Raw genomic sequence first — 22,653 nt, 5'->3', positions numbered from 1 at the left:
ACGTTGCGACGAAACGCTTCGTGTGTGCTATCGGCGTCAAATGAAATATGAACAGCTGAGCGCGTAACTGAAGGTGAAGTACGCGCCGTCCACTCATCACCGTTGACAGCCGCGCACACCCGGTTCAACTGCCCTGCGCGACGGTGTTCACACCATACACTATTTTCCTGTTCTGGGGCTCCTTTTTATATGAAGGCGAGAAAAGATGACGGCGCACTGATGATGACTGCGCAAATCGGGCACCTTCGTTCGCGATTCATTTGACGCCAATATGGCACATACGCTTTCGCTGCACTGGGCGATACTATATGGCCCTATGCTGTGACATTGTAGCTTAAATTAATTAAATTATGTGGGTTTTACGTGCCAAAACCACTTTGATTATGAGGCACGCCGTAGTGGAGGACTCCGGAAATTTAGACCACCTGGGGTTCTTTAACGTGCACCTAAATCTAAGTACACGGGTGTTTTCGCATTTCGCCCCCATCGAAATGCGGCCGCCGCGGCCGGGATTCGATCCCGCGACCTCGTGCTCAGCAGCCTAACACCATAGCCACTGAGCAACCACGGCAGGTGACATTGTAGCTTCTGTAGCTTCTGCGATTGTTCTTTTGTTGCTTTGAAATAAAAGAGCCAGAACAGAAACGAAAAGGGGGAGCATCATCGCGCAGTGCGTTCAAATCGGATGAGCGCGCCTGTCGATGGTGATGACTGGACAGTGCGCGCTTCACCTTCAGTTATGCTCTCCGCTGTTCACGTTTCATTTGACGTCGATAATACATGATCTCCTATACAGCACGCATGTCCTCTTTCTCTTTCAATATAGGTCACTTTAAGCTGCAGGGCTCTGACACCGCTTACAAAACGTGTACCAGTGCTTCTTTAATATAACCTCATAAAAAAAAAAGACATTCCCCTGCGACACTGTAATGTTCGCGTCCGGCCTCTCATCGCAGAGACATTTCGCCACCAGTTTCGTCAGCCCATAATGCGCTGCGCCTGCTCTAGCTATCGCGCGGCGTGACGGAACGTCCGCCGCTGCAACGCGCCGCTTTTCTATTCCAGTCTCTATTTATTTTCTTTTTCTTTCTTTTTTTTTCAAATTAGTCGTTTGCGAGCGCGCCTGGCCGGGACGTCCTCCGCGCTTGTCCCCAGCCAGCCAGCGAGCACGCACACTGTCGTGATGGTGGCAAATCGACCAGCCGCCACCTGTTGTTTCGAGCTGCAACTCCTTTTGTACACTCTCTGCTGCTCCCTCGGTGCTCGTTCGTATAGTTTCCGATGCGGCCTTGAAAACAGCGTGTCTATAAAAAATAATCCGCTGATGTTGTAGATAGCGCGTCGGCTGCGTGCTTTTTCATGGGCATATATGCCGTGCAGCCATCCACTGCGGCTTCCAGTTACCCGAGTGCGATTGCGGCGTAATTCTTACGTCACAAAGGCATACCGGATATATGCACACACTCGCTGCGCGAGACTGTGCAGGCGTACGTGCGTACTCTGCGTCTTGTTTATGTTTCTCATCCATCGCGGCTCTCGAGGGCCGTCGTCTGCATGCGGCCGTCGCGCGGTCAGGGGAGCGGGCAGCCGGAATGCGACGCAGCTTTTTTTTCCTCCCCCCCCCCCCCCCCTCATTCTGCGCTTGCACTGCACGCGTGATACGCACGCCGAGCGCTTCTCTCCAGAGGCGGGAAAAGGAGCCGCTGCGTGAAATGAGGAAGGAGGGGCACGCGGGGATCACAGCAAAGCCGTGGGAGGGAAAAAAAATCAGAAGCGCAAAAAACGCCGCACGGTTCCGTTTCAAAACACTGCCGGCGCGACGCCTACGGTCCCTAGCTTAGTTCTCGTTACACAGGCGCCGCCGTTGGCGATCGATGTTGGCGGTGGGGCGTCTCAGGGTCGGCTGCGACGGCGTCACCATCCCTCCGGACGTGTGCGGCCCATAGTTCAGCGCCGAAGAGACGCACTGACCGCGGAGTGCCTCGTGCACTCCTCGGTATACACGCAGCTCGTAAAGACCGACCCGGGACGGAGCACTTTTATAGGGCGCTTACGTTCAGCCGCCGGGCGTCAGCCTGGCGGCAGCCGCGTCAATTCAGCGGGCGGCCCAAGCTCGCGCCACGGTCCGCGAGTCATCTCGGAGTTGTTCCCCATGCAGCGTCGAATAGCGCCGAGCTCCTGCGTTCAAGGACGGCTTCAAGTCCGTCCGCGTGTATTTATGCCCCGGTTAGGTCGCCTGCGGAGACGCGAGACCGCGACTCCCCCCACCTCCGAGTCTCCCGGCCCTCCTCCCCGGTCGGCGACGTGTATTTCGTCACGCCGCACCACGGACAGACGCGTGGGCGCTTGCTTAGCCGACCTCGCCATTAATCCTTCTTTCACTACGGTCCGGCTGCTAATTTTCTTACTCAGTGTTCTCCTCTTCTATCCTGCTATATATATATATATATATATATATATATATATATATATATTCTTCGCAGCGACGCGTTTAATTCTGTAGGCGGATACATGGCTTTAAATCTCACTTGATTCCTCTCTGAAAGGGTTGCCGCCGGCTGCATGACGTATACGTCGACTCCCTCTGCAATGTGCCCGGGTGTAATGACTCATTGGGGTCACCAGTATCTGTCTCTCTTTCTTCCGCGTCTTACCGCTTTTGTTATCTTTTCTTCCTCGCTGAGTGGGAAAGGCCTGAGGGAAACGGAATAGCAGCAGCCAGGGCGGCGCGCGAGCTTCCCCATCGTTCATCGTCGCGTCCTCTTGTTCGTAGAGTTCATTTCCTCCATTTTGAATAACAAGTTAAAAGGCCTGTGCTGTGTTCCCGCGCTCAAACTATGCTCCCCCTCCCCGTAGTCTTCTTCCGTTGCGTTCCTAGGCGCGTGGCCTAGGAACGTGTCGTGTCGCGTGGCCTAGGCGCGTGTCGCGTGGCCAAGAAAATGACGCGCCTCAATATACGCATGGAAAGGAGCTGGTATCAGCGTCGCATTCGCAAGTTTTTGCCGCCATGTAACTAAACGCTGAATGATGGTGGCTATAGCAAGTGCGCCTTTACAGCGAAGCTGTTAGCGTCTCGTTGTTCGGCATTTGTCGAGTCCGCGAATGTGGGCAAACATTTGGGCCGATCCCGGAGGTAGTGCAATACCGGGCCGACCCGCGGCGGATGCGAAGCAGGCATACATTCTTTGGAATCACGCATACAACATAAAGAACAGCGTTCGTTTCAATAAAGAACAAGCACAAAACAAGCATCCGAACCACAAATTTGATGACTAGCCCGCAAAAAGTTCTAAGGACGTTTTATGCCGCTTTTCGATACATGCGTCCGTGGAGTAACGGTACCAATATCGTGCTTCTCTACTAGAGCTCCTGTGCCTGCCGCCGGATAGTTTTAATAACGTTAATTTATTTATTACGCAGTACTGGCATGCTTGAACATCCAGAGCAGACATTGAGAACTTCGCGCGAAAGCACTTTGCATGGGTGAGACAAGAGCGAGGCAGACCAGTGGTTATCGTCGGCGACTTTAATGTTGACATTTGCGAAACTCGACAAGAAGGACTGGTTCCTGTTATTTGTCAGGGACAACTTTGGACTCACGTGCAACAACGGCCCCAATCAACCAACCACGCGGTGCAGATCGTATTTGGATTTGGTCTTCGCCAAGAATGTAGAGAAAACTGTCGCAGAATCCATCACGGTGTACCACAGCGACCACAAAGCTATTATGGATACCATTATTCTAAAGTAACAAAACATTTCATACCCCATCACAGCAAGTGTAGTGCTTTTTCAACAGCTTCGCTGGACATCCGCATTCGCAGGGTCGGGATGGCGGGGCAATTTTTTCTGCTGTTCTTGTGGAGAAGCAAGGTAGCTGTGGAATCGTTGTAAATATTTTCCAAGATATTCGCGTATGCCTTCTGCACTCCTTGATTACGTAATGCCTTCATGACTGCTGGTACCTCTACTGAAACAAATGTTTTTTTTCAGAATCTGTGAAAGCTATATATAGAGGTTGATTATGCTCCGCATATTTCAGTTATATATCATAACTGGAAAGGGAACAGAGGGGCCCAATTTTGATTATTAGTCACAATCATAAGCCAACATACAATTACACCAAGGAAAGCATAGGGGAGATTATTTGTAGTTCTAATTGAAGTGAAGAAATGGTAAATAAATGGAAATGAAAGTAGGTGAAATAACAACTGGCCGCAGGTGGAATAAGAACCCACGTCTTTTCAATGTGCGTGCGATGTGCCGTATTCGTATCGATAAGGCCATGTTAACGGGTTGCGCAAGATCCTGTAAAATTGTTCGTGACAGGGCGATTCCTCCACTTCCGCCGCATTGCTTCAAGAGGCGGACATAGCGTGACAGATGAAATGGCCAGTCAGCTAATGAACGTGTTACAATATTTTAACTCGTAATTGCGTTACGGCGCGTGTTGCATTTGCTAAATTTCAGCCGGTCAGTGCTCGGGGACATGTTCGTTTAGTATAGGAATGCGCATGGAACTGTAGCACCAGTTTCGACATATACACGCGCAAAATAAGCCTCAGTGCGGTGGCTTTCCGCCGCAGCTTTGTTCTGTGGTACCTGATGTACATCCTCTGCATGGATAGCAATATATGAAACGTATTACTTTCCCCAAAGCAGAATATTGAAATAAATTTGGCTGTGGATACCTGGAAACAGCTCCCAAATTGACCATGCCTCTATAGTATTTAAATAAATAGACGTGCCCATAAAGAATACAACTTGTTCGTCAGTTGAATTTAGTTATACGAGGTGGTGATATTTAATTTTTCATGAATTAAAAAAAAATCGCCTGTTGCCGATAACATAATTTTACTCGTTGAGCTAGATTATTCAGGGAGGCGGATAATGCTTCCATGAGAAATCGAAACACAGATTCAACTAATTAACAGAAATCCACTAATTAATTTCCTTATGAATTATTTTACGGCACATATTGCAATGTACGAATTCTAGCCGGTGAGTTTGCAAGGCACATCCATTTGAAATGAATTGCCAGACTGACATCAGTTTGGAGATATGCGCCATCAAACTCGCCGTAAAAATGCACTGTTGTTCCACTTACTTTTTTTTTTTTTTAGCAAGACGCTCTTATACGCATTGAAGCACAAACGCAACCGGAACGCCCATGCGTTTCGTCGCACACTTTGGGAAATAATGTATCCGAACTGGTGCCATCCTGGAGGTTCATTTCAAATGGATACGTCTCGCAATCTCACCGGCTACAACTCATAAATTGCAATATGTGGCGTAAAGTAATCAATTAAGAAGGTTATTGGTGGATTTTTAAATTAGTTGATTATGTGTTTCGGTTTATCGTGATAGTAATGTCCACCTCTTCGAATATTCCAGCCCAAGGACAAAAATTCTGCTATCTGACACCGGCGCGATATTTGAAAATTGCGGAAAACCTAAAAATGATCACCCCGCTTACAGCTGTAACTAAACATTGCTGTTTGTCATAAAGCATAGCGCCCGCCTCATCGGGTAATTCAGCTGACGATACCGAATAGCGATGTTGCCGGCGATGATACACTAGCGACGTAACGAGGAAGAATTTTTTTTTTTTTATTCAAGTTACCTAAAGGCCCATACGGGCATTACATAAGAGTGTTGCAATAAATTAGTGATAGATACAGCATACGCATTTCAACAGATTATGCATGCTAAAATAAAAATAACACAAGCGGAAGAACAAGGAAAACAAAAAAGAAACAGTAAGAGCAATACAACGACACGTCCTAAACGTTGAAGATACATATAGAATTAAAATGGGTGCTACACAAAATCAACGTAACTTGGTCACTTCATACAAGGAAAATGCTTACTAAAAAGGTACACATACCAGCAGATACTGTATGAAACAATGAAAAGCACAACCAGAGAAAATTTTATGTAGTACAAGAAACTCTGTGCTAACCTAGAACAAAACCATTTGCGCAAGGAACATCAAAATAAGGCGAGGAAAAAAAGTAAAATAAGAAAATAGCGCACAATAACACAGTGATGCCTATAACGAATAAGCAAGAGAATACTACGTTAGTACGTTAAAATAGTGTTTTAGTTTTGCTAGGAAATCATCATGACTTAGAGATGATACGATTACATTGGGTAACATATTCCAGTGATATATCGCGAGAAAGAGGGGCGAGTGACTCAAGTTGTGCGCGCAAGAATGGGCTGCACTTTAAAGGATGATGGGCGAGCCTGATGTGGCACGCGCTGAAGGACGACCGAATGGGAAAGAAGTCCTATCAGCCTTCGATTTTCTAGCGAATGGAGATTTAGAGATATTTTAATGTTAGCGATGCTAGACGTTCGTGGGTAATAATAATTTGAGGGGGAAGTGACCTTTATTACTTGAATAAAGGCCCAATATTCCGCGTATTCTTGAGAACCTTTCGCTTTAGAGTTGGTAAATATCGATTAATGATTAATTGATCAATGTGTTAAATATATCCCGCAACGCAATTAATCTTCATCGATGTCCACCTTTCATTTAATCGACTTAATCGGTTAGACCTGTTCGATTAAGCGTTTTCGAGAGTTTACAGGAGTCCATGGCGCGAAAATTGTGAAATCGCGCTAGAATGGCGGAGCACGAGCATTGACATTCCTTCGCTCTGTAGAAAAGAGCATGTGGTTCAAAATTATAAACCAATAATTTTCTTTTCCTCTGTGCGTATTGCAGTTTCTTGCATACTTCAGTTGGACTTCACCTTTCACTTTTGCCATTTTTCTTATTTATTTAACTGTACTGTACAGGAATTCACTAGTGCGACGTATCTTATTTAAGTCTGCTCTAAGTGCCATTTTATAACATATATTGTTTATCTTTTCAAAATCCACTAGTTCCAACTATATTTAGTCTTTAACAATTTAAAGATTATACTTTATCAAACGTTTATACGCTTGAGTTTCAAACTTGCTTGCACCTCTCAAACATTAAATTAGGGTCCTACAAACGTAGATAACTGTGTGTTTCAAATTGCCCGGCACAAATTTCGATTAATCAATTGACCGATGAAAAACCCTGCATCGAAATCTATTAATCGATTAAAGGGTAAAATGATGAATGATTAATCGTTAATCGAATAAAAAAGTTATTCGGCCATCCCTATTTCGTCTGCTGGCAGTGAAAAATCACCGCCCACGCACTCCGTACAGATGGTTAACCAGCGAAGCTGAAACGTGCGGCCCCCGTGTTTATCACTGGGTTAATCCCGACGGTTCATTAAACGACGGCTTGGTAGGCTGCCGGATCCTCGGTACGCAGTTGCTGCTTGCGCTCGGCTGCACGAGCCTGTTCTTGTGCCCAGGCTGCAGCATCGGCACGGGCTCGTTCCCGGTTCTGCTCGCGGCGTTGCTGATCGAAAGCTGCTTGCTCCTCAGGAGTACGTCAGCGGTCGTGACTCGAACCCGCGACCTCGTGCTAATATATGTAGAACGCCATAGCCAATAACGAGCGGCCGCGGCCTGTGGGCATGCAGGCGTGTGTGAGCCCGGGCTAAACCAGTGCGGATCTGCGCTGTGGCGTGCTGATGGCAGCCAACGTTGCTACACTTGATCCCGCGCTTATCCATGCGATTGATTTTCAGCGAAGGGATTTCTCCCTGAAAGAGCTAGGGCTCTTTCGTGCGTGACTGCCAGAACGTATGAGTGACTCGCGCTTCACGACGCAATCTCGTAATGGGGAAACACGATCGCCGGAGAACCTTCCCGGCCTTTTCCTTCCAAGCCAGCAAATGCTAGAGCCGACATTCGAGCCCCGAACGTATGGTTGGTGCACTTTTATTCCCTGCTGGTTTTACAGCCGACGGCTACTTTCCTGAAAAGAGAGATGAAAGAGATAAAAAAGTAGAAACGGAACAAGGCGAAATAGATACGACGTGCACGTTGAGGTTTCGTTATGTACAGGGGAACCTTGAAGTAAGACGCCGCTGCACCTGTCAGTTTGAGGCTTGCCCGGGATCCTTGACAAGAGCCGTGATATCACTGCCGTGCACGACTCACACAGCCTCCGTCGAAAGATCGGCTGGCGTTGCTTATAACCGGGTACACCATGCCACCAGTCTAGATTGCAGCGTTTCATCGCGCCGTTGCGTTACGTCGGCTTACAGAAAGATATACGAGTTTAGCGCGGTGAATTCGGCAAAACCAAGCAAAAGGCTAAACTAACCTTTCCCTTGCACTGTGGAAGGTGCAGATCGGTGAATTTGGAGATAACTCAGGAGTTGAAGACAATTTAGCTATGTGGGGCGGGTAAAATGACCCATAGTGTTGAGAAGCAGTCACCTTTATATGCCTACAATAAGATTTTACAGCGAAGCTGTTAGCCTCTCGTTGGTCGGCATTTTTCGTGTCCGCGTCCGTGGGCAAAATTGTGGGCCGATCCCAGATGTAGTTCAATACCGGGTTGACCTGCACTGGAGATGAGGCAGGCTTCAAACAGTCAGCAAAGTGAAGCGAAAATTACAAACATTCTTTGGAACCACGCATACAACATACATAACAGCATTCGTTTCAGTAAAGAACAAGCCCAAAACAAGCACCCGAACCACATATAATTGATAAGGCGCTCCTGATAACTATGCGAAGCACGAAGCGCTACCCGCATACCTTTCCCGCTAAAGATTGGAGTTGCGCAAGCTGCCGTGGCGACGGCAACTTGCGACGTGGGGGAGTGACGTCACTAGCCTTTCGTCTATAAAAGAAGCACCCTACCAACTGATTTCATTGTCGTTGCAGCACCGCTATAGGTAGGCAACGTATATTTAGGACTCCCGAGGAGCAGCGTGAATACGAGGTGCGGCAAAGGGAGAAGGAAACGGCAACACGTCACCAGCGGTGGTGTGCTGTCAAAATTACCAATACTCTTATTATACTACCATTACTCTAAATTATCTTTACTACCATTGCTCTAAAGCAATAAAGCATTACGTATCTCCATCAGCAGTTATCTATAGTGGTGGTTTTGAGTAGTGTCGCTGGACATCCACTTTCGCAAGGCCAGGATGGCGAGTAATCTTTCTTTATTCTACTCATTTACAATTACGAGGGCGTGTACGATGTCGCATATGCTATAGCTGTCTGGTGCACATATGATAGACTCCACACACGACACATCCATAATTACATTACCATATCCACAACCTGGTTAGAATTCTTACATGGAGACCAATATGCCCGGTGGCGAGAATAGGATGCTACCTTCGGCGCTGTATGCTGGAAACGTTCGGCAGTAGTACACTGAAGTCCAACGTGTTATAGTGAAAATAGCCTATACCGTTGGTAGACCGGCTCAGCTACGGTGCTGCTGCGCTTGACTGAAGCCTGCATGAGATGCCGTCGAGCATGTATAAAAGGCGCGAGTTTTGCCTGACTCCACCCCTCAGTCTCCCCCGCCCATTTGCCCCCATTGAAGCAAGAAAAGAAGACGACTGATCGAGACCGAAATAATTCCAAAATTCTTAAACATGAGGGCTCTGCCTGCTGTGATACTTTCGTTTCCACAGACATCGTCAGGTTTTAGTGACTGGCGGACGAGCTTAGCCAAGCGTCGTGTACCAGACGCTCCACCTGAGAGGAGTCCGTTTGCTGTTGTCAATCTTAATAACATGAAGAGACGCCTCCCCCCCCCCCCCCCCCCCACCTCCTTCTCCAAGAAATAAAATAAAAACGCTGCCAGATTTATTTTGAGGATATATGGTCGCAATTGACTGTTTCTGACTTGATTACCCGAGCTCGTTTAAAAAGCATGTCCGAAGAGAATGAAATCGCATTTCTTTATGTTTGTGTTGAAAATTGAATAGCAGATTATCAGAATACACTGAATTTGCCTCATGGCTACGCTACCAGTGCCGGCACTCTTTTTAGGTTATAGTCCCTTTTTAACACATAAGCAATTATGTATTCTTCCTTCTTAAAATGATGATATGACAGTGATACACTGGAAAGATCTCGAAGCGCATGCGTGGTCACGGAGGACGGCATATGGAACTGTTTCAGAGATCTGTTGGAAGAGCAAAATTTAAAGGTTCACTCGCGTGTCAACGTGACTAAGGTTACAATGTGATCTCTGATCTTTTTTTATTGTTTCTCTTGCATTTTTGTGTTGTTATTGTGGTTGTTGTTGTATCCATCACAGTGGGGGAAGAGGCTGTGGGTGAAAGCGGCTCTTCATATAGAGGCAGCTTCTCAAGAGCCCACAGCCAGCTCTGTATAAAGCGGTCAGCAACGGCAAGTAGCGTCAAAGACGCAACGTAATCGGAATTAGCTTTTAGGTTTATTCTACTCTGCCGAGTTCTCCCTGTGGGTGTTAGCAGTATTGCGAATAATTGAAGTAAAGCAATTCTGATGCGCAGATAAACAGCGAATACAACTCTTTGGGGGAAAGCGCGTGATGTTTATAGTAGTCGGAGGCGGCAATTCCCTGTGCTGGATATGCTGCCACGCGCGCTCCGCATGCATTTCGTCGGCAGCGTGCACCTGGGGGAGTCCAAAATATCTAAGTTCGCCAGGAAACAAGGGAGTTTATTCCACGAGTGGCGGTTAAAAAGTCGCAGTTTCGCCCGAAAGGCGAAGCATCGATTGCAATAGCAAATTAGTAGACATCTATACGAAGTAAGGATAATATAGTTTTATCGGCCGTATAAACTTGTAAACATTCGCTTACTAATTAAATTAACAAGCATGGTGTGACGCGTGCACAAGCAAACATGCCCCCCCCCTCCCCCCGCACCCTGGTGCCTTGCGCACGACGCAAGCCGGCGCGCTTCCTCCCCGCTTTCCTCCCTTGCGCGCGAGATCGAGCAGCGGTGCCTCCAGGCCTGTGCACTCTGCTTTATGACATCATGCTTCTTGGACCGAAATTTCCATTGCCAACCCCGGCGTGACAAAAGCGGTGACATCAGAATGACCGCGGCTTACTCGGGACCGTCCCCATTAGATTCTGTGGAAGTCGAGCAAGGTAGCATGACTTCACGGATGGAAGTGCACAGGCCTTGTGCTATCTAGGAGGCGATGGATTGAGCCGCCATCGCTGGCTCACCCTCGCACGCCTTCACTCGCACATACAGTATACAGCGCGCGGCGACGATGTTATCGCCCTTGGACATTATACGGAACATCACGGCGACGGCAGCAGTATGCGCTTGGAGTGTCCATATAACTGCTATCGCAATAGAAAGTATGCCATATTCTCGAATGACCACTTTCGGGGATATGCTCACTTTCGCTAGATTTCGCGTCACTGTAGCGTCAAACGCGTCGGCATCTACGAGCAACGGTATTCTCGGCACTGCGCCAGGAACGCTATTGTCCGTCGACGTGCCCGGTGCCAGTCACGCGAAATTGCGCGAAATGCCAATTATAATCCCCGTGATTGTATAGAATGGGATCGTGCTTGGAACGTTATGCTATGGTCTAAGCAGGATATACATAAGGAACAGAAATGCTACAGAAATTCTTAGAATTGTATACTAATGCATAAGAATTCCTTGGCTCTGGAAAAAGCGATGGGTAGACATGCATAACATGGCAACATAAGTAATAAATGAAAGCGAAGGAACAGTTGAGCCAAGGAATGCTTATGCATTATAGACAATTCTCAGAATTTCTGTAGCATTTCTTGATCCAAAGTGCTCAGAAATTTGTATTTGGATGCTCCAAACTGCTCCAAAAATTGCTTCAAATCTAAGTTCGTCTGTCGAACGAGTGCAAGTGCATTTGAAACCAAGAAACAACTGTGCAAAAATGTATCAGGTCTCTCTCAGGATGATGCCAGTTGATGTGCAATGCGGTTGCTGATGAGCACTTGGCCACCCAGTGTATATATGTGCCGCAATAACGATCCGTTCCGGTCAGAATAAAAAATGTTTGTTTTCAAGGTGACTTGACTCGCTCTCTAGAGATTCGTCAGTAAGGCAAAGTTGCTCGTGACGTTGAAGTGCACGAACAGTGTTTACGCAGCTCACGCAAAACACAAGTGCCCGTCCTCACAAAATCTCTGACATGGTCTCTCTAACATGCAAGCGACTGAGCGGCACCACGACGCGGCTTCGGTCCATGTGCACCTCTTCGCATGACGCTCGCCGCTAACGATGAATGTCGCGGAAATAGTCCGTGTGAGTAGTGGGCTTCCGCGCACAGTCCCCAAAAGCGACTCTGGAGCTCCAATTATCCATGTTTCAGCGCATGTGAGATATAGGGTTTCGTCGATCTCAAAGAGTGACATTATAATTATCCACTTTATCGTGTAAAACTACACTGCTTACTGCGTTTAATTCGGTCCTCCAACTACCCCAAAATTGGTGTGAAACGGGTCTGTCAGCAGCTTTCGTTCTCAAATGTCGCCAGGCATCCGTGCACCTTCTAGGCAGGGTAGATCCTCTGTGAACTCTTGCGCGTGAATTCGAAGGCACGCTGTGCAGCTTCCTCAGTGCTTTCGAGGAGGGTTTCTGCGTGTTCACAACAGTGCAGAGCATTATGCCAATGCCGCAGGGAGCTCTTGTTGGAAAGGTCTATTACAAACGGGCTGGGGACGAGACATAGTCGACTTTTAAAATCAATCTCTTGTCCCCCTTCCTCTCAAGAGTTCGAACAGACGGGCAGAGCTCTTGGTTCAAGCAGAGCTAGCTGCGGTGACCTTTGACTTAAAGATCACAAAACCAAACTACTAGCACCCACAGCCAGGTAAAGGGAGGGAAGACGGCAGCGTGCGCTGCGGTCGAGAACCATGGAGTGCCGTTTAGTTCCCTTTATCCGGACCCACATGGACGCCACTACGTCCCCCTCCCCCTATCCAAAGAAAAAGACAAAAAGAAAAATCAACAGCACATGCACACGATTGCACGCAGTGTGAATCAAAACTTGCGACAATCAATGGTTGTTGTGTGCTACGAAAGTGTTGCCAGTTCGAACTCCTCGATGCCCCAGCATCGCCCTTGTCAGCGAGGAGTGTGGATTAACCTGCAGTGGAGCCATTACCTACATAGCTTGCCCTCTGAACTTTGTCATACTGCTTTGTCACTACTGTTATTGATTCATAAGACGCACAGTATTAGTGCGTAAAAATAGAAAGGAATGTACGGCATCCGGTTCACTGTGCATGTTTTGATTCTGGGCCTTCGAAGCTCCAGTCTCGAGTGTTGGAACGCTTGGTGGGCATACTACACGTCTCGGTTTTCTCGTGACGCTTATGCATGTGTGACTGAGGCTGTACGCCTGTCTTGCAGCCGGACGAGGAGGAGACAGAGCAGCGTGTCGAGCTGGTGCGGGTGGGAAACCTCGAGGACCGGCGGCAGCAGCTGGCGCTGCGGGCACGCGACCAACACTTCGTCAAGGGCGTCATGCGCATCAGCTGTGTCATGGACGTGCCCGAGCTCGGGCGCCGCGCCGCGGAGAAGTTGGTCACCAGGGCCACAACGCCACACCTCAGGCCAGGTACGTGCACGTGCAACGAATTGGGCCATGTGATCAGCATCGCTCTTGCCTTATGTAAACCGCAACACAACGCTTGCGTGGGCCAGAATGAATTTACCTCCATGAGGATGTTCTTTAAGAATACTTTGATGCGCACGAAAAGGAATGTAATTGAAAACAAATCGAGTTCACGAACGTAGCCATGTAACCCTCTATTCGTGCATTACACATCGACTGGTCCAATCGGTGTCTCGCAGTGCAAGGCTATAAATGTGATTACTCCTGTGTCTCGCGGATCTGCTGTGTCATAGAGCTTGCTCCTTTCGTGCTGTTTGTGGTGTGTGCCAGACAGTGTGTTTACCTGCGATTCAATGTTCAGTTATCAACACTATACAATATAGTTAATACACTGGGCCTGCATTGTTAGGCCTTTTTAGGAGTACGCGAACGCACAGCAAATAATCAAAGAAAGAATTTAAAATCAAAGACAGACAGGAGTGTTTTGACTCTAGATAACATAATCTAACAAGACATTCCCAACGAACACCTCTTATTTCCTGTAATGAACACTAGGCCTTTTGTGATGCATCAGTTTTTAATCTCTTTAACAGAAAAGCCACATGGGTTCATATAGGCTTTACACTAGGCCCGCGCGCACATGTCCTGATTCCTGCACTACTTGAGTGCAAAAAATGCTGCCTGTCTAGGAAAACCTGCTTCCACCCAAAATGTTCTCCTTCTACTGTAAGATTCTTGAAGAAGGGGTTTTATTCGACTTGCCAAATGTGTGCTAGGCACGTAATATGTGTGCTGAAACGCTTCCTATACAGTATACCGTTTGTCCCAGCTAACGTTAGCCAAGGCGTTCAACTAAAAAAAAAATGAGAAAAAGATTTTGCAAACACGGTGCCAAATGGAATTATAATAGCTACGGTGTCCGGTCGTCAGAGGTCTGTAAACCGAACACCGTTTGTCTTACGATCGTATCTTGCACCGTGTTTTTAAATCATTTTTTTTTTCCTTGAACAGCCTGGCTAATGTCAGCTGGGACACCTCATAGATATTTGCGTTGCGATTGCCTGCGCGGTATTTTGCGAATGGAATTAGACCCGCGGGCACTTGCGAATTCCTTTCACTGAAGTTTATGCGTCCAGTCATGGTCTCGGCACCTCCACTGGTGTGGACCCTTATCTCGGAGCACTTTTCTTCAGCCTCACTTTATTATGGTACAATGTAGCCAAGAAGGACTGCGAAGGCATCCATGCTGCAAGTTTGCTAGGATGTATACGTTAACTCCTCTCTCTCTCTCTCTCCCTCTCTCTCTAGTGTACATGTATACCAGATGTTCTTTTTTTTTAACTGCACTAAATCTTTAAAAAATCGCCTGTGGCAGATAGCACAATTCTAACCTTTGAACTAAATTACTTGATGAGGCGGACATTATACTTCTACGAGAAAACAAAATGCATAAGCGGCTAAGTAACAAGAATATCACTGATGAACTTTTTAATTAATTACTTTACAGTACATATTCCAATTTATTGTAGCCGACGAGTTCGCAAGGCATATCCACCTGGAATGAATTCTCAGTGACACAAGTTTCGGCATATTAATTTTCAAACTGTGTGACGAATTACATGGGCGGAACACCCCTTGTGCTTCACTGCATAAACAAGCGTTTTCCTTAAAAAGTAAGTGGGACAACAGTGCATTTTTACCGTAAGTTTGACGGTGCATATCTCGAAACCAGTGCCATCCTCTGTATTCATTCCAAGTTAATTAAATACATTTTAAGCATAATTAAAGCTCAAGTTATTCAAACCGCTGGCATTTTAAATGCTGTACACAAACAGTACTGGCTTCGTTGCAACTGCGATTTTTTGCTGAAAGCGGAATTTCCTTTCTTCAGTGCAACACAGTCTTGGCGCACGCAAAAATTATAGCAGACAACTCTAGGGCATCCCACAGTGTAAGATAACACTGTGAGCCATACCTTCAAGCATCTCTGCGCCTGCGCGTGGTTGCTTCGATGCACGGCCACGCTGGCTGCACTGGCCCTTCGCGAACAGTGTTACCAATTTTGTTGAGAGGTGTCGCTATGCGGAGTGGTAATGGTCGATAAATTTCCGCTAAATATTGCCTCAATGTCGCTAAAATTGCCGCTAAAACTGTCGAGTGACATTTAATTAACGTAGGCGTTTTGGAACACTGTAACATAAAAAATGAAAAAAGTTTATATGCCTTGCATACTCACTAGCTACAATTTGTAGATTGAAATACGTGCCATAAAGTAATCAGTGGAGAAGTTATTCAGTGAAATTCTGTTAATTATTCAATTAAGCATTTTGATTTCTCATAGAAGCAATGGCCGCCTCATCGAGGTGATTTGAAAAAAAAGAATTTCGTCCACACGGGGACAATAATCTACACGTGGGCATTGCAATATCAAGGGTACAAGATGATGCAAATGCTAGAGAAGATAATAATAGAGTTGTGAAGAAGAAGACGCGCCTCGCGGCACAGCCGCATAGCCAACGCGCGGCTCGGCTCGCGCTGTTTATTGCTAGCGTCTTTTAGCGCGACAGCGTTAAGGAGCTCGTGTCGCAGAAAAGCCGGTGTCGTCGGCGTTGGTGTTGGCGGCGTTGGCCGTGAGCGATAAATCCCGGGAGGCACTTCATGAATAAAAAACGGCTGGGTGGGAATCCGGAGTGTGAGACGGAGACGCTACCACTCAGCCACGAGTTTGATGCTTCAAAGCGGTACAAAAGCGCCTCTAGTGAATGCGGTGTTGCCTTAGAAACGAGCCGTAGAAAGTTATACTGCGGTGTATATCGGTAATTATGAACATGTAACTTACAGAAGTCGCAGTTACACGAGTAGCAAAGCGCGTTTCCGCTACATTTCTTCTGCGCTTTCCGCACACGCAGAGCCATCTTGCGGCAAACACAGAAGACCCCCTCCTCTCAATGTACGGCGCTGCCCCGACAGGTGGCGTGCCACGCGCGCATTGGGTAAAGCATTGGGGCTGTGCGGGGACCGGTGCGAGGCGCGTTGCGGCCCGGACTCCCTCTCCCCTGACGACGCTTCGCCGTGCTCCCCCACGGGTTGCAGAATCAAGCGTCCTTCCTTTCTTTAGATCACTATCTGTCTATCTCTCTGCCCGTGCCGATCACGACGTTTGGCTGGCGTACATCGTTTCCCCCTCCGAGACACCGAGTTCTTTGGTTCGTTCCGCTTGCTCAGGCGCACGTTTCGTTGCCGGGCCGAACGCTGCGTTGCTCGACGCTCACCGCGTGATTGGTGGGTGCAAAGTCCAATGCGGGGCGCCTCGTAAGTGATCGCTGCGCCGCAGCGCATTGTCTGTGTGTAGCGCAGTCCTGCCTGGGCCACGCCTCTTACGTACGCGCAGGCAGTATGCAGGCCTCCGCCGGCGTCTTTCGCGACCCAGTCCCAACTGGTGCCACCAAAAGCCCATGCTGCATCTTGGACCGCACCAAGAGCTAATCCTTGGAGGACGCGTGAGAATTGTCCCATCTGTTATTCTTGCTGCGCTCCCGGACACGTCGCCCGATATTGCCGCCGTCGCCCTCAAGCGTTTGGCAACGCCTCTCGGCCCTTCCAGTACGGCAGCCAGCCCTATCGCCAATACGCCGCTCCTTCCCCCCAACCGTACGTTCGTGCTGACCTCCCAGAATTTCCTTCACGTCGCTCGCCAACGCTCGCTCTCCCCAATGCGTCGGCGACCCGCACCACCTGACCAGGAAAACTGAACGTCGCAGTTCAAGAAGCAAGAACTGTGCCCCATTCGAGCTGTCTAAGTCCTCGCGCCTGTCCTGCTAACGTGGTCGAAATTTGTGTAGGTGTTCCTGCATTCGCTGTTGTGGATACCGGCACAGCAGTTTCTGTGATAGCCGCCAAACTGTGCCGTTCGCTGCGCAAGGTGACCACGCCGCTTTCAGGACTGTCGCTTCGTACGGCAAGCGTACAGCACGTCACTCCGCATGCAGCCTGTACTGTACGTGTGCTTATTCATGGCATTGTTTACATCGTCGAGTGTATTGTTCTTCCCACCTGCTCGCATGACGTCATCCTCGAATGGGACTTCTTATCCCGTCATAAATCCGTGATCGACTGCGCATGCGCCGAAGTTGAATTTTCCCCTTGTGACACACCCTTGGACGAAGATTGTGACCGCCCTTCTAAACTTACCATGCACAAGGACGCAGATATTCCACCTTGCTCCTTCGCCCTCGTACCCGTCTCTTGCGATGCCATCACTGATGCAACGGTCCTCTTCACAACGTCCGACGTCTTCATAAGCCGTAAATCTCTCCCACTACCCTTCGCGACGCTTGACATGGCTGGCGGCTGCAGCAATATATACTTTTACAATCCCCTCTGTGTGCCTATTACGTTGCTCGTTGGTGAATGCCTTGGCTTCATGGAACTCCTCGACTCTTCGTCTTTGGTTGACGTCCCCGGAGACTCTTTTGATGTTGACTCCGGCCAACCATCTTCGATTTCCGCACTTGAGGAAACGTCCAGGGATGCGTTCTCGAATGCCATCGCCGATACCCTCACACGTGCCGAACGCGCCGACCTTCTTGATCTCCTGCACCACTTTAGAAGTTCATTCGACGTTTCACAACCTCACCTGTGCTGCACGTCGGAAGTGCAGCACTACATTGACACCGGTTCACATCAGCCATTACGTCAACGACCATACCGCGTCTCTGCCGAAGAGCGTCATGTCATTACCACCCAAGTCGAAGATATGCTGCGCCGCGATGTTATTCAACCTTCCCACAGTCCCTGGGCATCTCCTGTCATTCTCGTTCGCTAGAAGGACGGGTCTATTCACTTTTGCGTTGACTACCGTTGGTTAAATAAGGTAACGCGCAAAGCCGTCTATCCTTTGCCGAGCATCAACGACGCCCTCGACAGTCTTCAGGGAGCAGAATTCTTCTCGTCTCTTGACTTGCGGTCAGGGTACTGGCAGGTCCCGATGGCTGCGGCCGATCGCCAGAAAACCGCATTCATTACGCCTGACGGCTTATATGAATTTAACGTGATGCCTTTCGGGCTTTGTAACGCCCCTGCCACCTTTGAACGACTAATGGACAACACGCTGCATGGCCTCAAGTGGTCTATATGTCTGTGTTACCTTGACGATGTTGGGGTTTTCTCGCCTGATTTTTCTACTCACCTGCTCCACCTCAGGCATGTTTGGCCTGTCTAACGAACGCTGGCCTTCAACTCAACCTCAAGAAGTGCCGCTTCGCCGCGCGAGTGCTCACCATTTTAGGCCACGTTGTGTCCAAGCACGGCGTTCTACCCGATCCTGCAAAACTTCGAGCAGTCGCTGAATTTCCGAAGCCTCAGACCATCAAAGAACTTCGAAGCTTTCTGGGCCTATGCTCATATTTCCGGCGCTTTGTTGGGAATTTCGCATCGATCATGGCGCCATTGACTCAGCTTCTATGCGGTGACGCCGCCCTCTCCTGCTGGTCCCCTCCAACGTCGCAGCGCCTTTGCTACGCTGCGTCACCTTCTCACCTCCCCACCTATTCTTCGCCATTTCGACCCGTCAGCTGCAACTGAGGTACATACAGATGCCAGCGCAGTCGGTCTCGGCGCCGTCCTCGCCCAACGAAAGTCCGGCTACCCCGAATACGTAGTCGCCTATGCGAGTTGCACACTGACGAAGCCTGAGACCAATTACAGCGTGACCGAAAAAGAGTGCTTGGCTTTCGTATGGGCACTTGGCAAGTTCCGACCATACCTGTACGGGCGCCCATTCGACTTGGTCATAGATCACCACACGCTTTGTTGGCTCGCCAACTTGAAAGATCCCACTGGCCGCCTAGCTCGTTGGGCACTACGCATCCAGGAGTACGATATTCGCGTCGTATACCGCAGCTGACGCACACACTCCGACGCAGACGCCCTGTCTCATTCACCTTTACCTCCAGACTCGGCCTGCGGAACAATTTCCGCACACTCCGTGTCATCTCTCGACATGGACTCCTTTGCCACTACAAAACGTCGTGACCCGTGGATCGCTTCTCTTTTCGACTATCTTTCTGGATCATCGACCATCCCTGTATCCCGAACTCTCCGACGCCAAGCAGTTCATTTCGTCATTCGTGACCAGATGCTGCACCGATGCAATTATACTCCTGAAGGCCGTCGGTGGCTGTTGGTGGTTCCCCGCAGCTTAAGGTCTCAAATATGTGCCGCATTCCACAACGATCCGCAGTGTGGCCACGCCGGAGTCTTCAAAACGTACGAATGAATTCGCCACCACTACTACTGGCGCGGCATGTACAATTTTGTACAAAAGTTCGTTCGGTGCTGTTTTGATGGTCAACGCCGCAAATCGCCGCCTTTACATCCGTCTGGTGCCTTGCAGCCACTCCCGTGCCCTGCCACACCCTTTGATCGCGTCGGCATCGACCTATACAGCCCGCTCCCTATGACGCCAGACGGTAATCGGTGGATCATAGTTGCTGTTGACCATTTGCCACGCTAAGCCGAAACTGCTGCTTTACCAAGTGCTACAGCGCGGGATGTAGCCTCTTTCGTCTTACATCGCTTCGTGCTTCGACATGGCACACCTCGAGAACTCCTCAGCGATCGAGGTCGCGCCTTCCTCTCCGAAGTCGTCGAAAGTTTGCTTTTGGAATGCCATATTATTCATCAGACAAGCACAACATTCCATCCACAGACTAACGGGCTCACAGAGCGATTTAACCGCACACTTGGTGATATGCTCTCCGTACGTGGCATCTGATCATGGTAACTGGGACCGCATCCTTCCATTCATCACGTTCGCGTACAATACCGCGATCCAGGCCACTATGGGACTTTCACCTTTCTTCCTCGTGTATGGCCGCGAGCCTACGCATACCATCGACACGCTCCTTCCATACCGTCCTGACACCTCCGAGTGTCTACCTGTGTCCAACGTCGCCCGACAAGCTGAAGAATGTCGCCAGCTAGCGCGCTCCTTTACGGCAGAGCAACAGCAATGCCAGAAAGAAAACCGCACCGACACGCTTCCAAACACCACCTACCCTCCAGGCGTTCTTGTGTGGTTGTCGGTCCCTTTCCAAACGACAGGGCTTTCCTCAAAACTCGTCCCAAAATTCGAAGGGCCTTACCGAGTCTTGGAGCAAACATCCCTGGTGAATTTTCTCATTGAGCCACTGTCACCACCTGAAGACTTGCGCCGGCGTGGACGTGACATTGTCCACATCTCGCGTCTCAAGCCCTACTACGAGCCTCTGCCTCCCGATTCTTAAGGCACCAGGATGGCTCTTTTTGTCCGTGGGGGAGAAATTGAAGAAGAAGACGCGCCTCGCGGCACAGCCGCATCGCCAACGCTCCGCTCGGCTCGCGCTGTTGATTGCTGGCGTCTTTTTGGACAGTGCTTCGGGCTGCCTCGCCGTTCCCGGTCGCTGTGCCTTTGCATTAGGAGTCGCCAATAAACCTCTTCTCAGAGTGAACAATTAACCTACGATTACGATACTCCCTAATGCGGAATTTGAGCGCAGCTCTATACGTGTTTTCATTTTGCGATATATTGGCTGGCACGGACAATCTGTCTCGTGTGGCACGTTCCAAACGGAGCCAAGTGTAGCGTGACTACTTCGATAATCAAGAGATTGTGAGGAGCAGCGCGTGGATCATGCGTAGGCGCGATTCACAGCAGCCGCTGCAGACAGACCTCCCAGACGACGCGCGCTACTCTGGCGCCATCTCGTAGGTGTCATCGCTGCACTCCACTTTTCTTACGCTTTTGCCATACCCTCCTCCTCCACTTTCCGCTTTATAGTTGCTGCTGCACCCTCCTCCTCCGCTTTCCTCCTCACGTCTTTCATCCCCCGCTTCGCCAACACCCTCTAGAGTGGCTGCGCTCGGCATTCACTCTTTCATTCTTCGCTGTGCTCGTTCGCTCGGTTACGCCGATGCTCGCCACAGGAACAGGCGCCTAAGATCTTCACTCTAAAATGTAAATCTAAGTGTGATACAAGAGCATCGAGTTCACCCAGGAAAAATTACTGCAGATCTCGAAGCTCTCTATGGGACTTGTCAGGTAGTGCGTAAACATTCTTTTGAGTCGCTCTTCTTGCACACATACGTCTGTGACGTATCCGAACGCGTCTGGTCATATATTGTACATAATTCAATTAACAATTACAAATGATTCCCCCTGTGCTGTCCTTGTTGTCTTATGATATGGCTAATAAAAATCGGGCCCCTCGGTTTCCTTCCTTCTCATTCATTACACAGCAAGGGTCTCGCATTCGGCAGCTTCGATACCTCCAGGTAGCATGTCTGGGTTCATTAGGGGTACGAGCATTGAGTGACACTATGTTTCTTGCGCGGCACTTCCGATTCACCTGCCGAGACAACCGGGGACGAAATTCAAAATAAATCAGAAAAAAATAGAAAGAAAATAGTGCAGTACCATATTCATGGGTTTCATAGATAAAATATCAGAGTATAAGTTTAATTACAAGTTGAGTTACTCAAGTGTCTGGAATAATTAATTAATTAGAGATCACTGATTACATTAGAGACCTGCCACGTGTGCACGGCTTCGGCTAAATTTCTGGAGACCTGGAAGTAGAAAGTGTAAGTAACAACGTCACTAATGACGTCACACACAAGAAGGTGGCATGATATTAAACTGGCTAATTAATAAAAAACAGTTGCCTGGCACAGACTGAACATCCGCCTAGCAGAGCGGATGTGATGTCACTCCCTCCGCTCTCGCTTCTCCACTCCCGCCGCTCACCTGCTCGATCGCAACAGCTGTGTGCACGCGTAAGGTACACTTCGTGCGTCGCTCACTAGGGGGCTACGCCCCACCAGGTGGCGCATGCTACGCTTCCTCTTCACCCTCCCTCACTCCTTGCCCACATATCGTGCCAGGGTAAAGACATTCGCTTGCTTAACCTAAACAACACCAACACGGAGCTGCGAGTGCCACTAAGAGACACGTAAGTCAAAGATTTGGGTCACCTACCATTTTTTGACCAGTTGCCTTAATCCAAAAAGTTCACATACTATGTGACGCCTGCAGTAGATAGGATGTTCCACATCCACTGCCGAGGCCATGATTAGTGGGGCTTGCTAATACTCCCACGGTTACTTCTAGTAGACATACATAAATTGAATTTT

General features: G+C 48.8%; 1 protein-coding gene across 1 annotated transcript in view; it reads left to right on the top strand.

Annotated features, from left to right (window-relative positions):
* The window catches only part of LOC126546159 (uncharacterized), a 97,878-nt gene that overhangs the window by 70,210 nt on the left and 5,015 nt on the right, over positions 1–22,653 (top strand). Inside the window, exon 5 of the mRNA XM_050194278.3 lies at positions 13,278–13,485. Within this exon, the coding sequence (XP_050050235.1) occupies positions 13,278–13,485 (208 nt within the window). The remainder of the gene's footprint in view (positions 1–13,277; positions 13,486–22,653) is intronic.

This window comes from Dermacentor andersoni, chromosome 1 (genome assembly GCF_023375885.2).
Source record: "Dermacentor andersoni chromosome 1, qqDerAnde1_hic_scaffold, whole genome shotgun sequence".
NCBI classification, from domain to species: domain Eukaryota; kingdom Metazoa; phylum Arthropoda; class Arachnida; order Ixodida; family Ixodidae; genus Dermacentor; species Dermacentor andersoni.
Note: the sequence above shows the minus strand (reverse complement) of the source record. Positions and strands in the feature narration are given on the sequence as shown.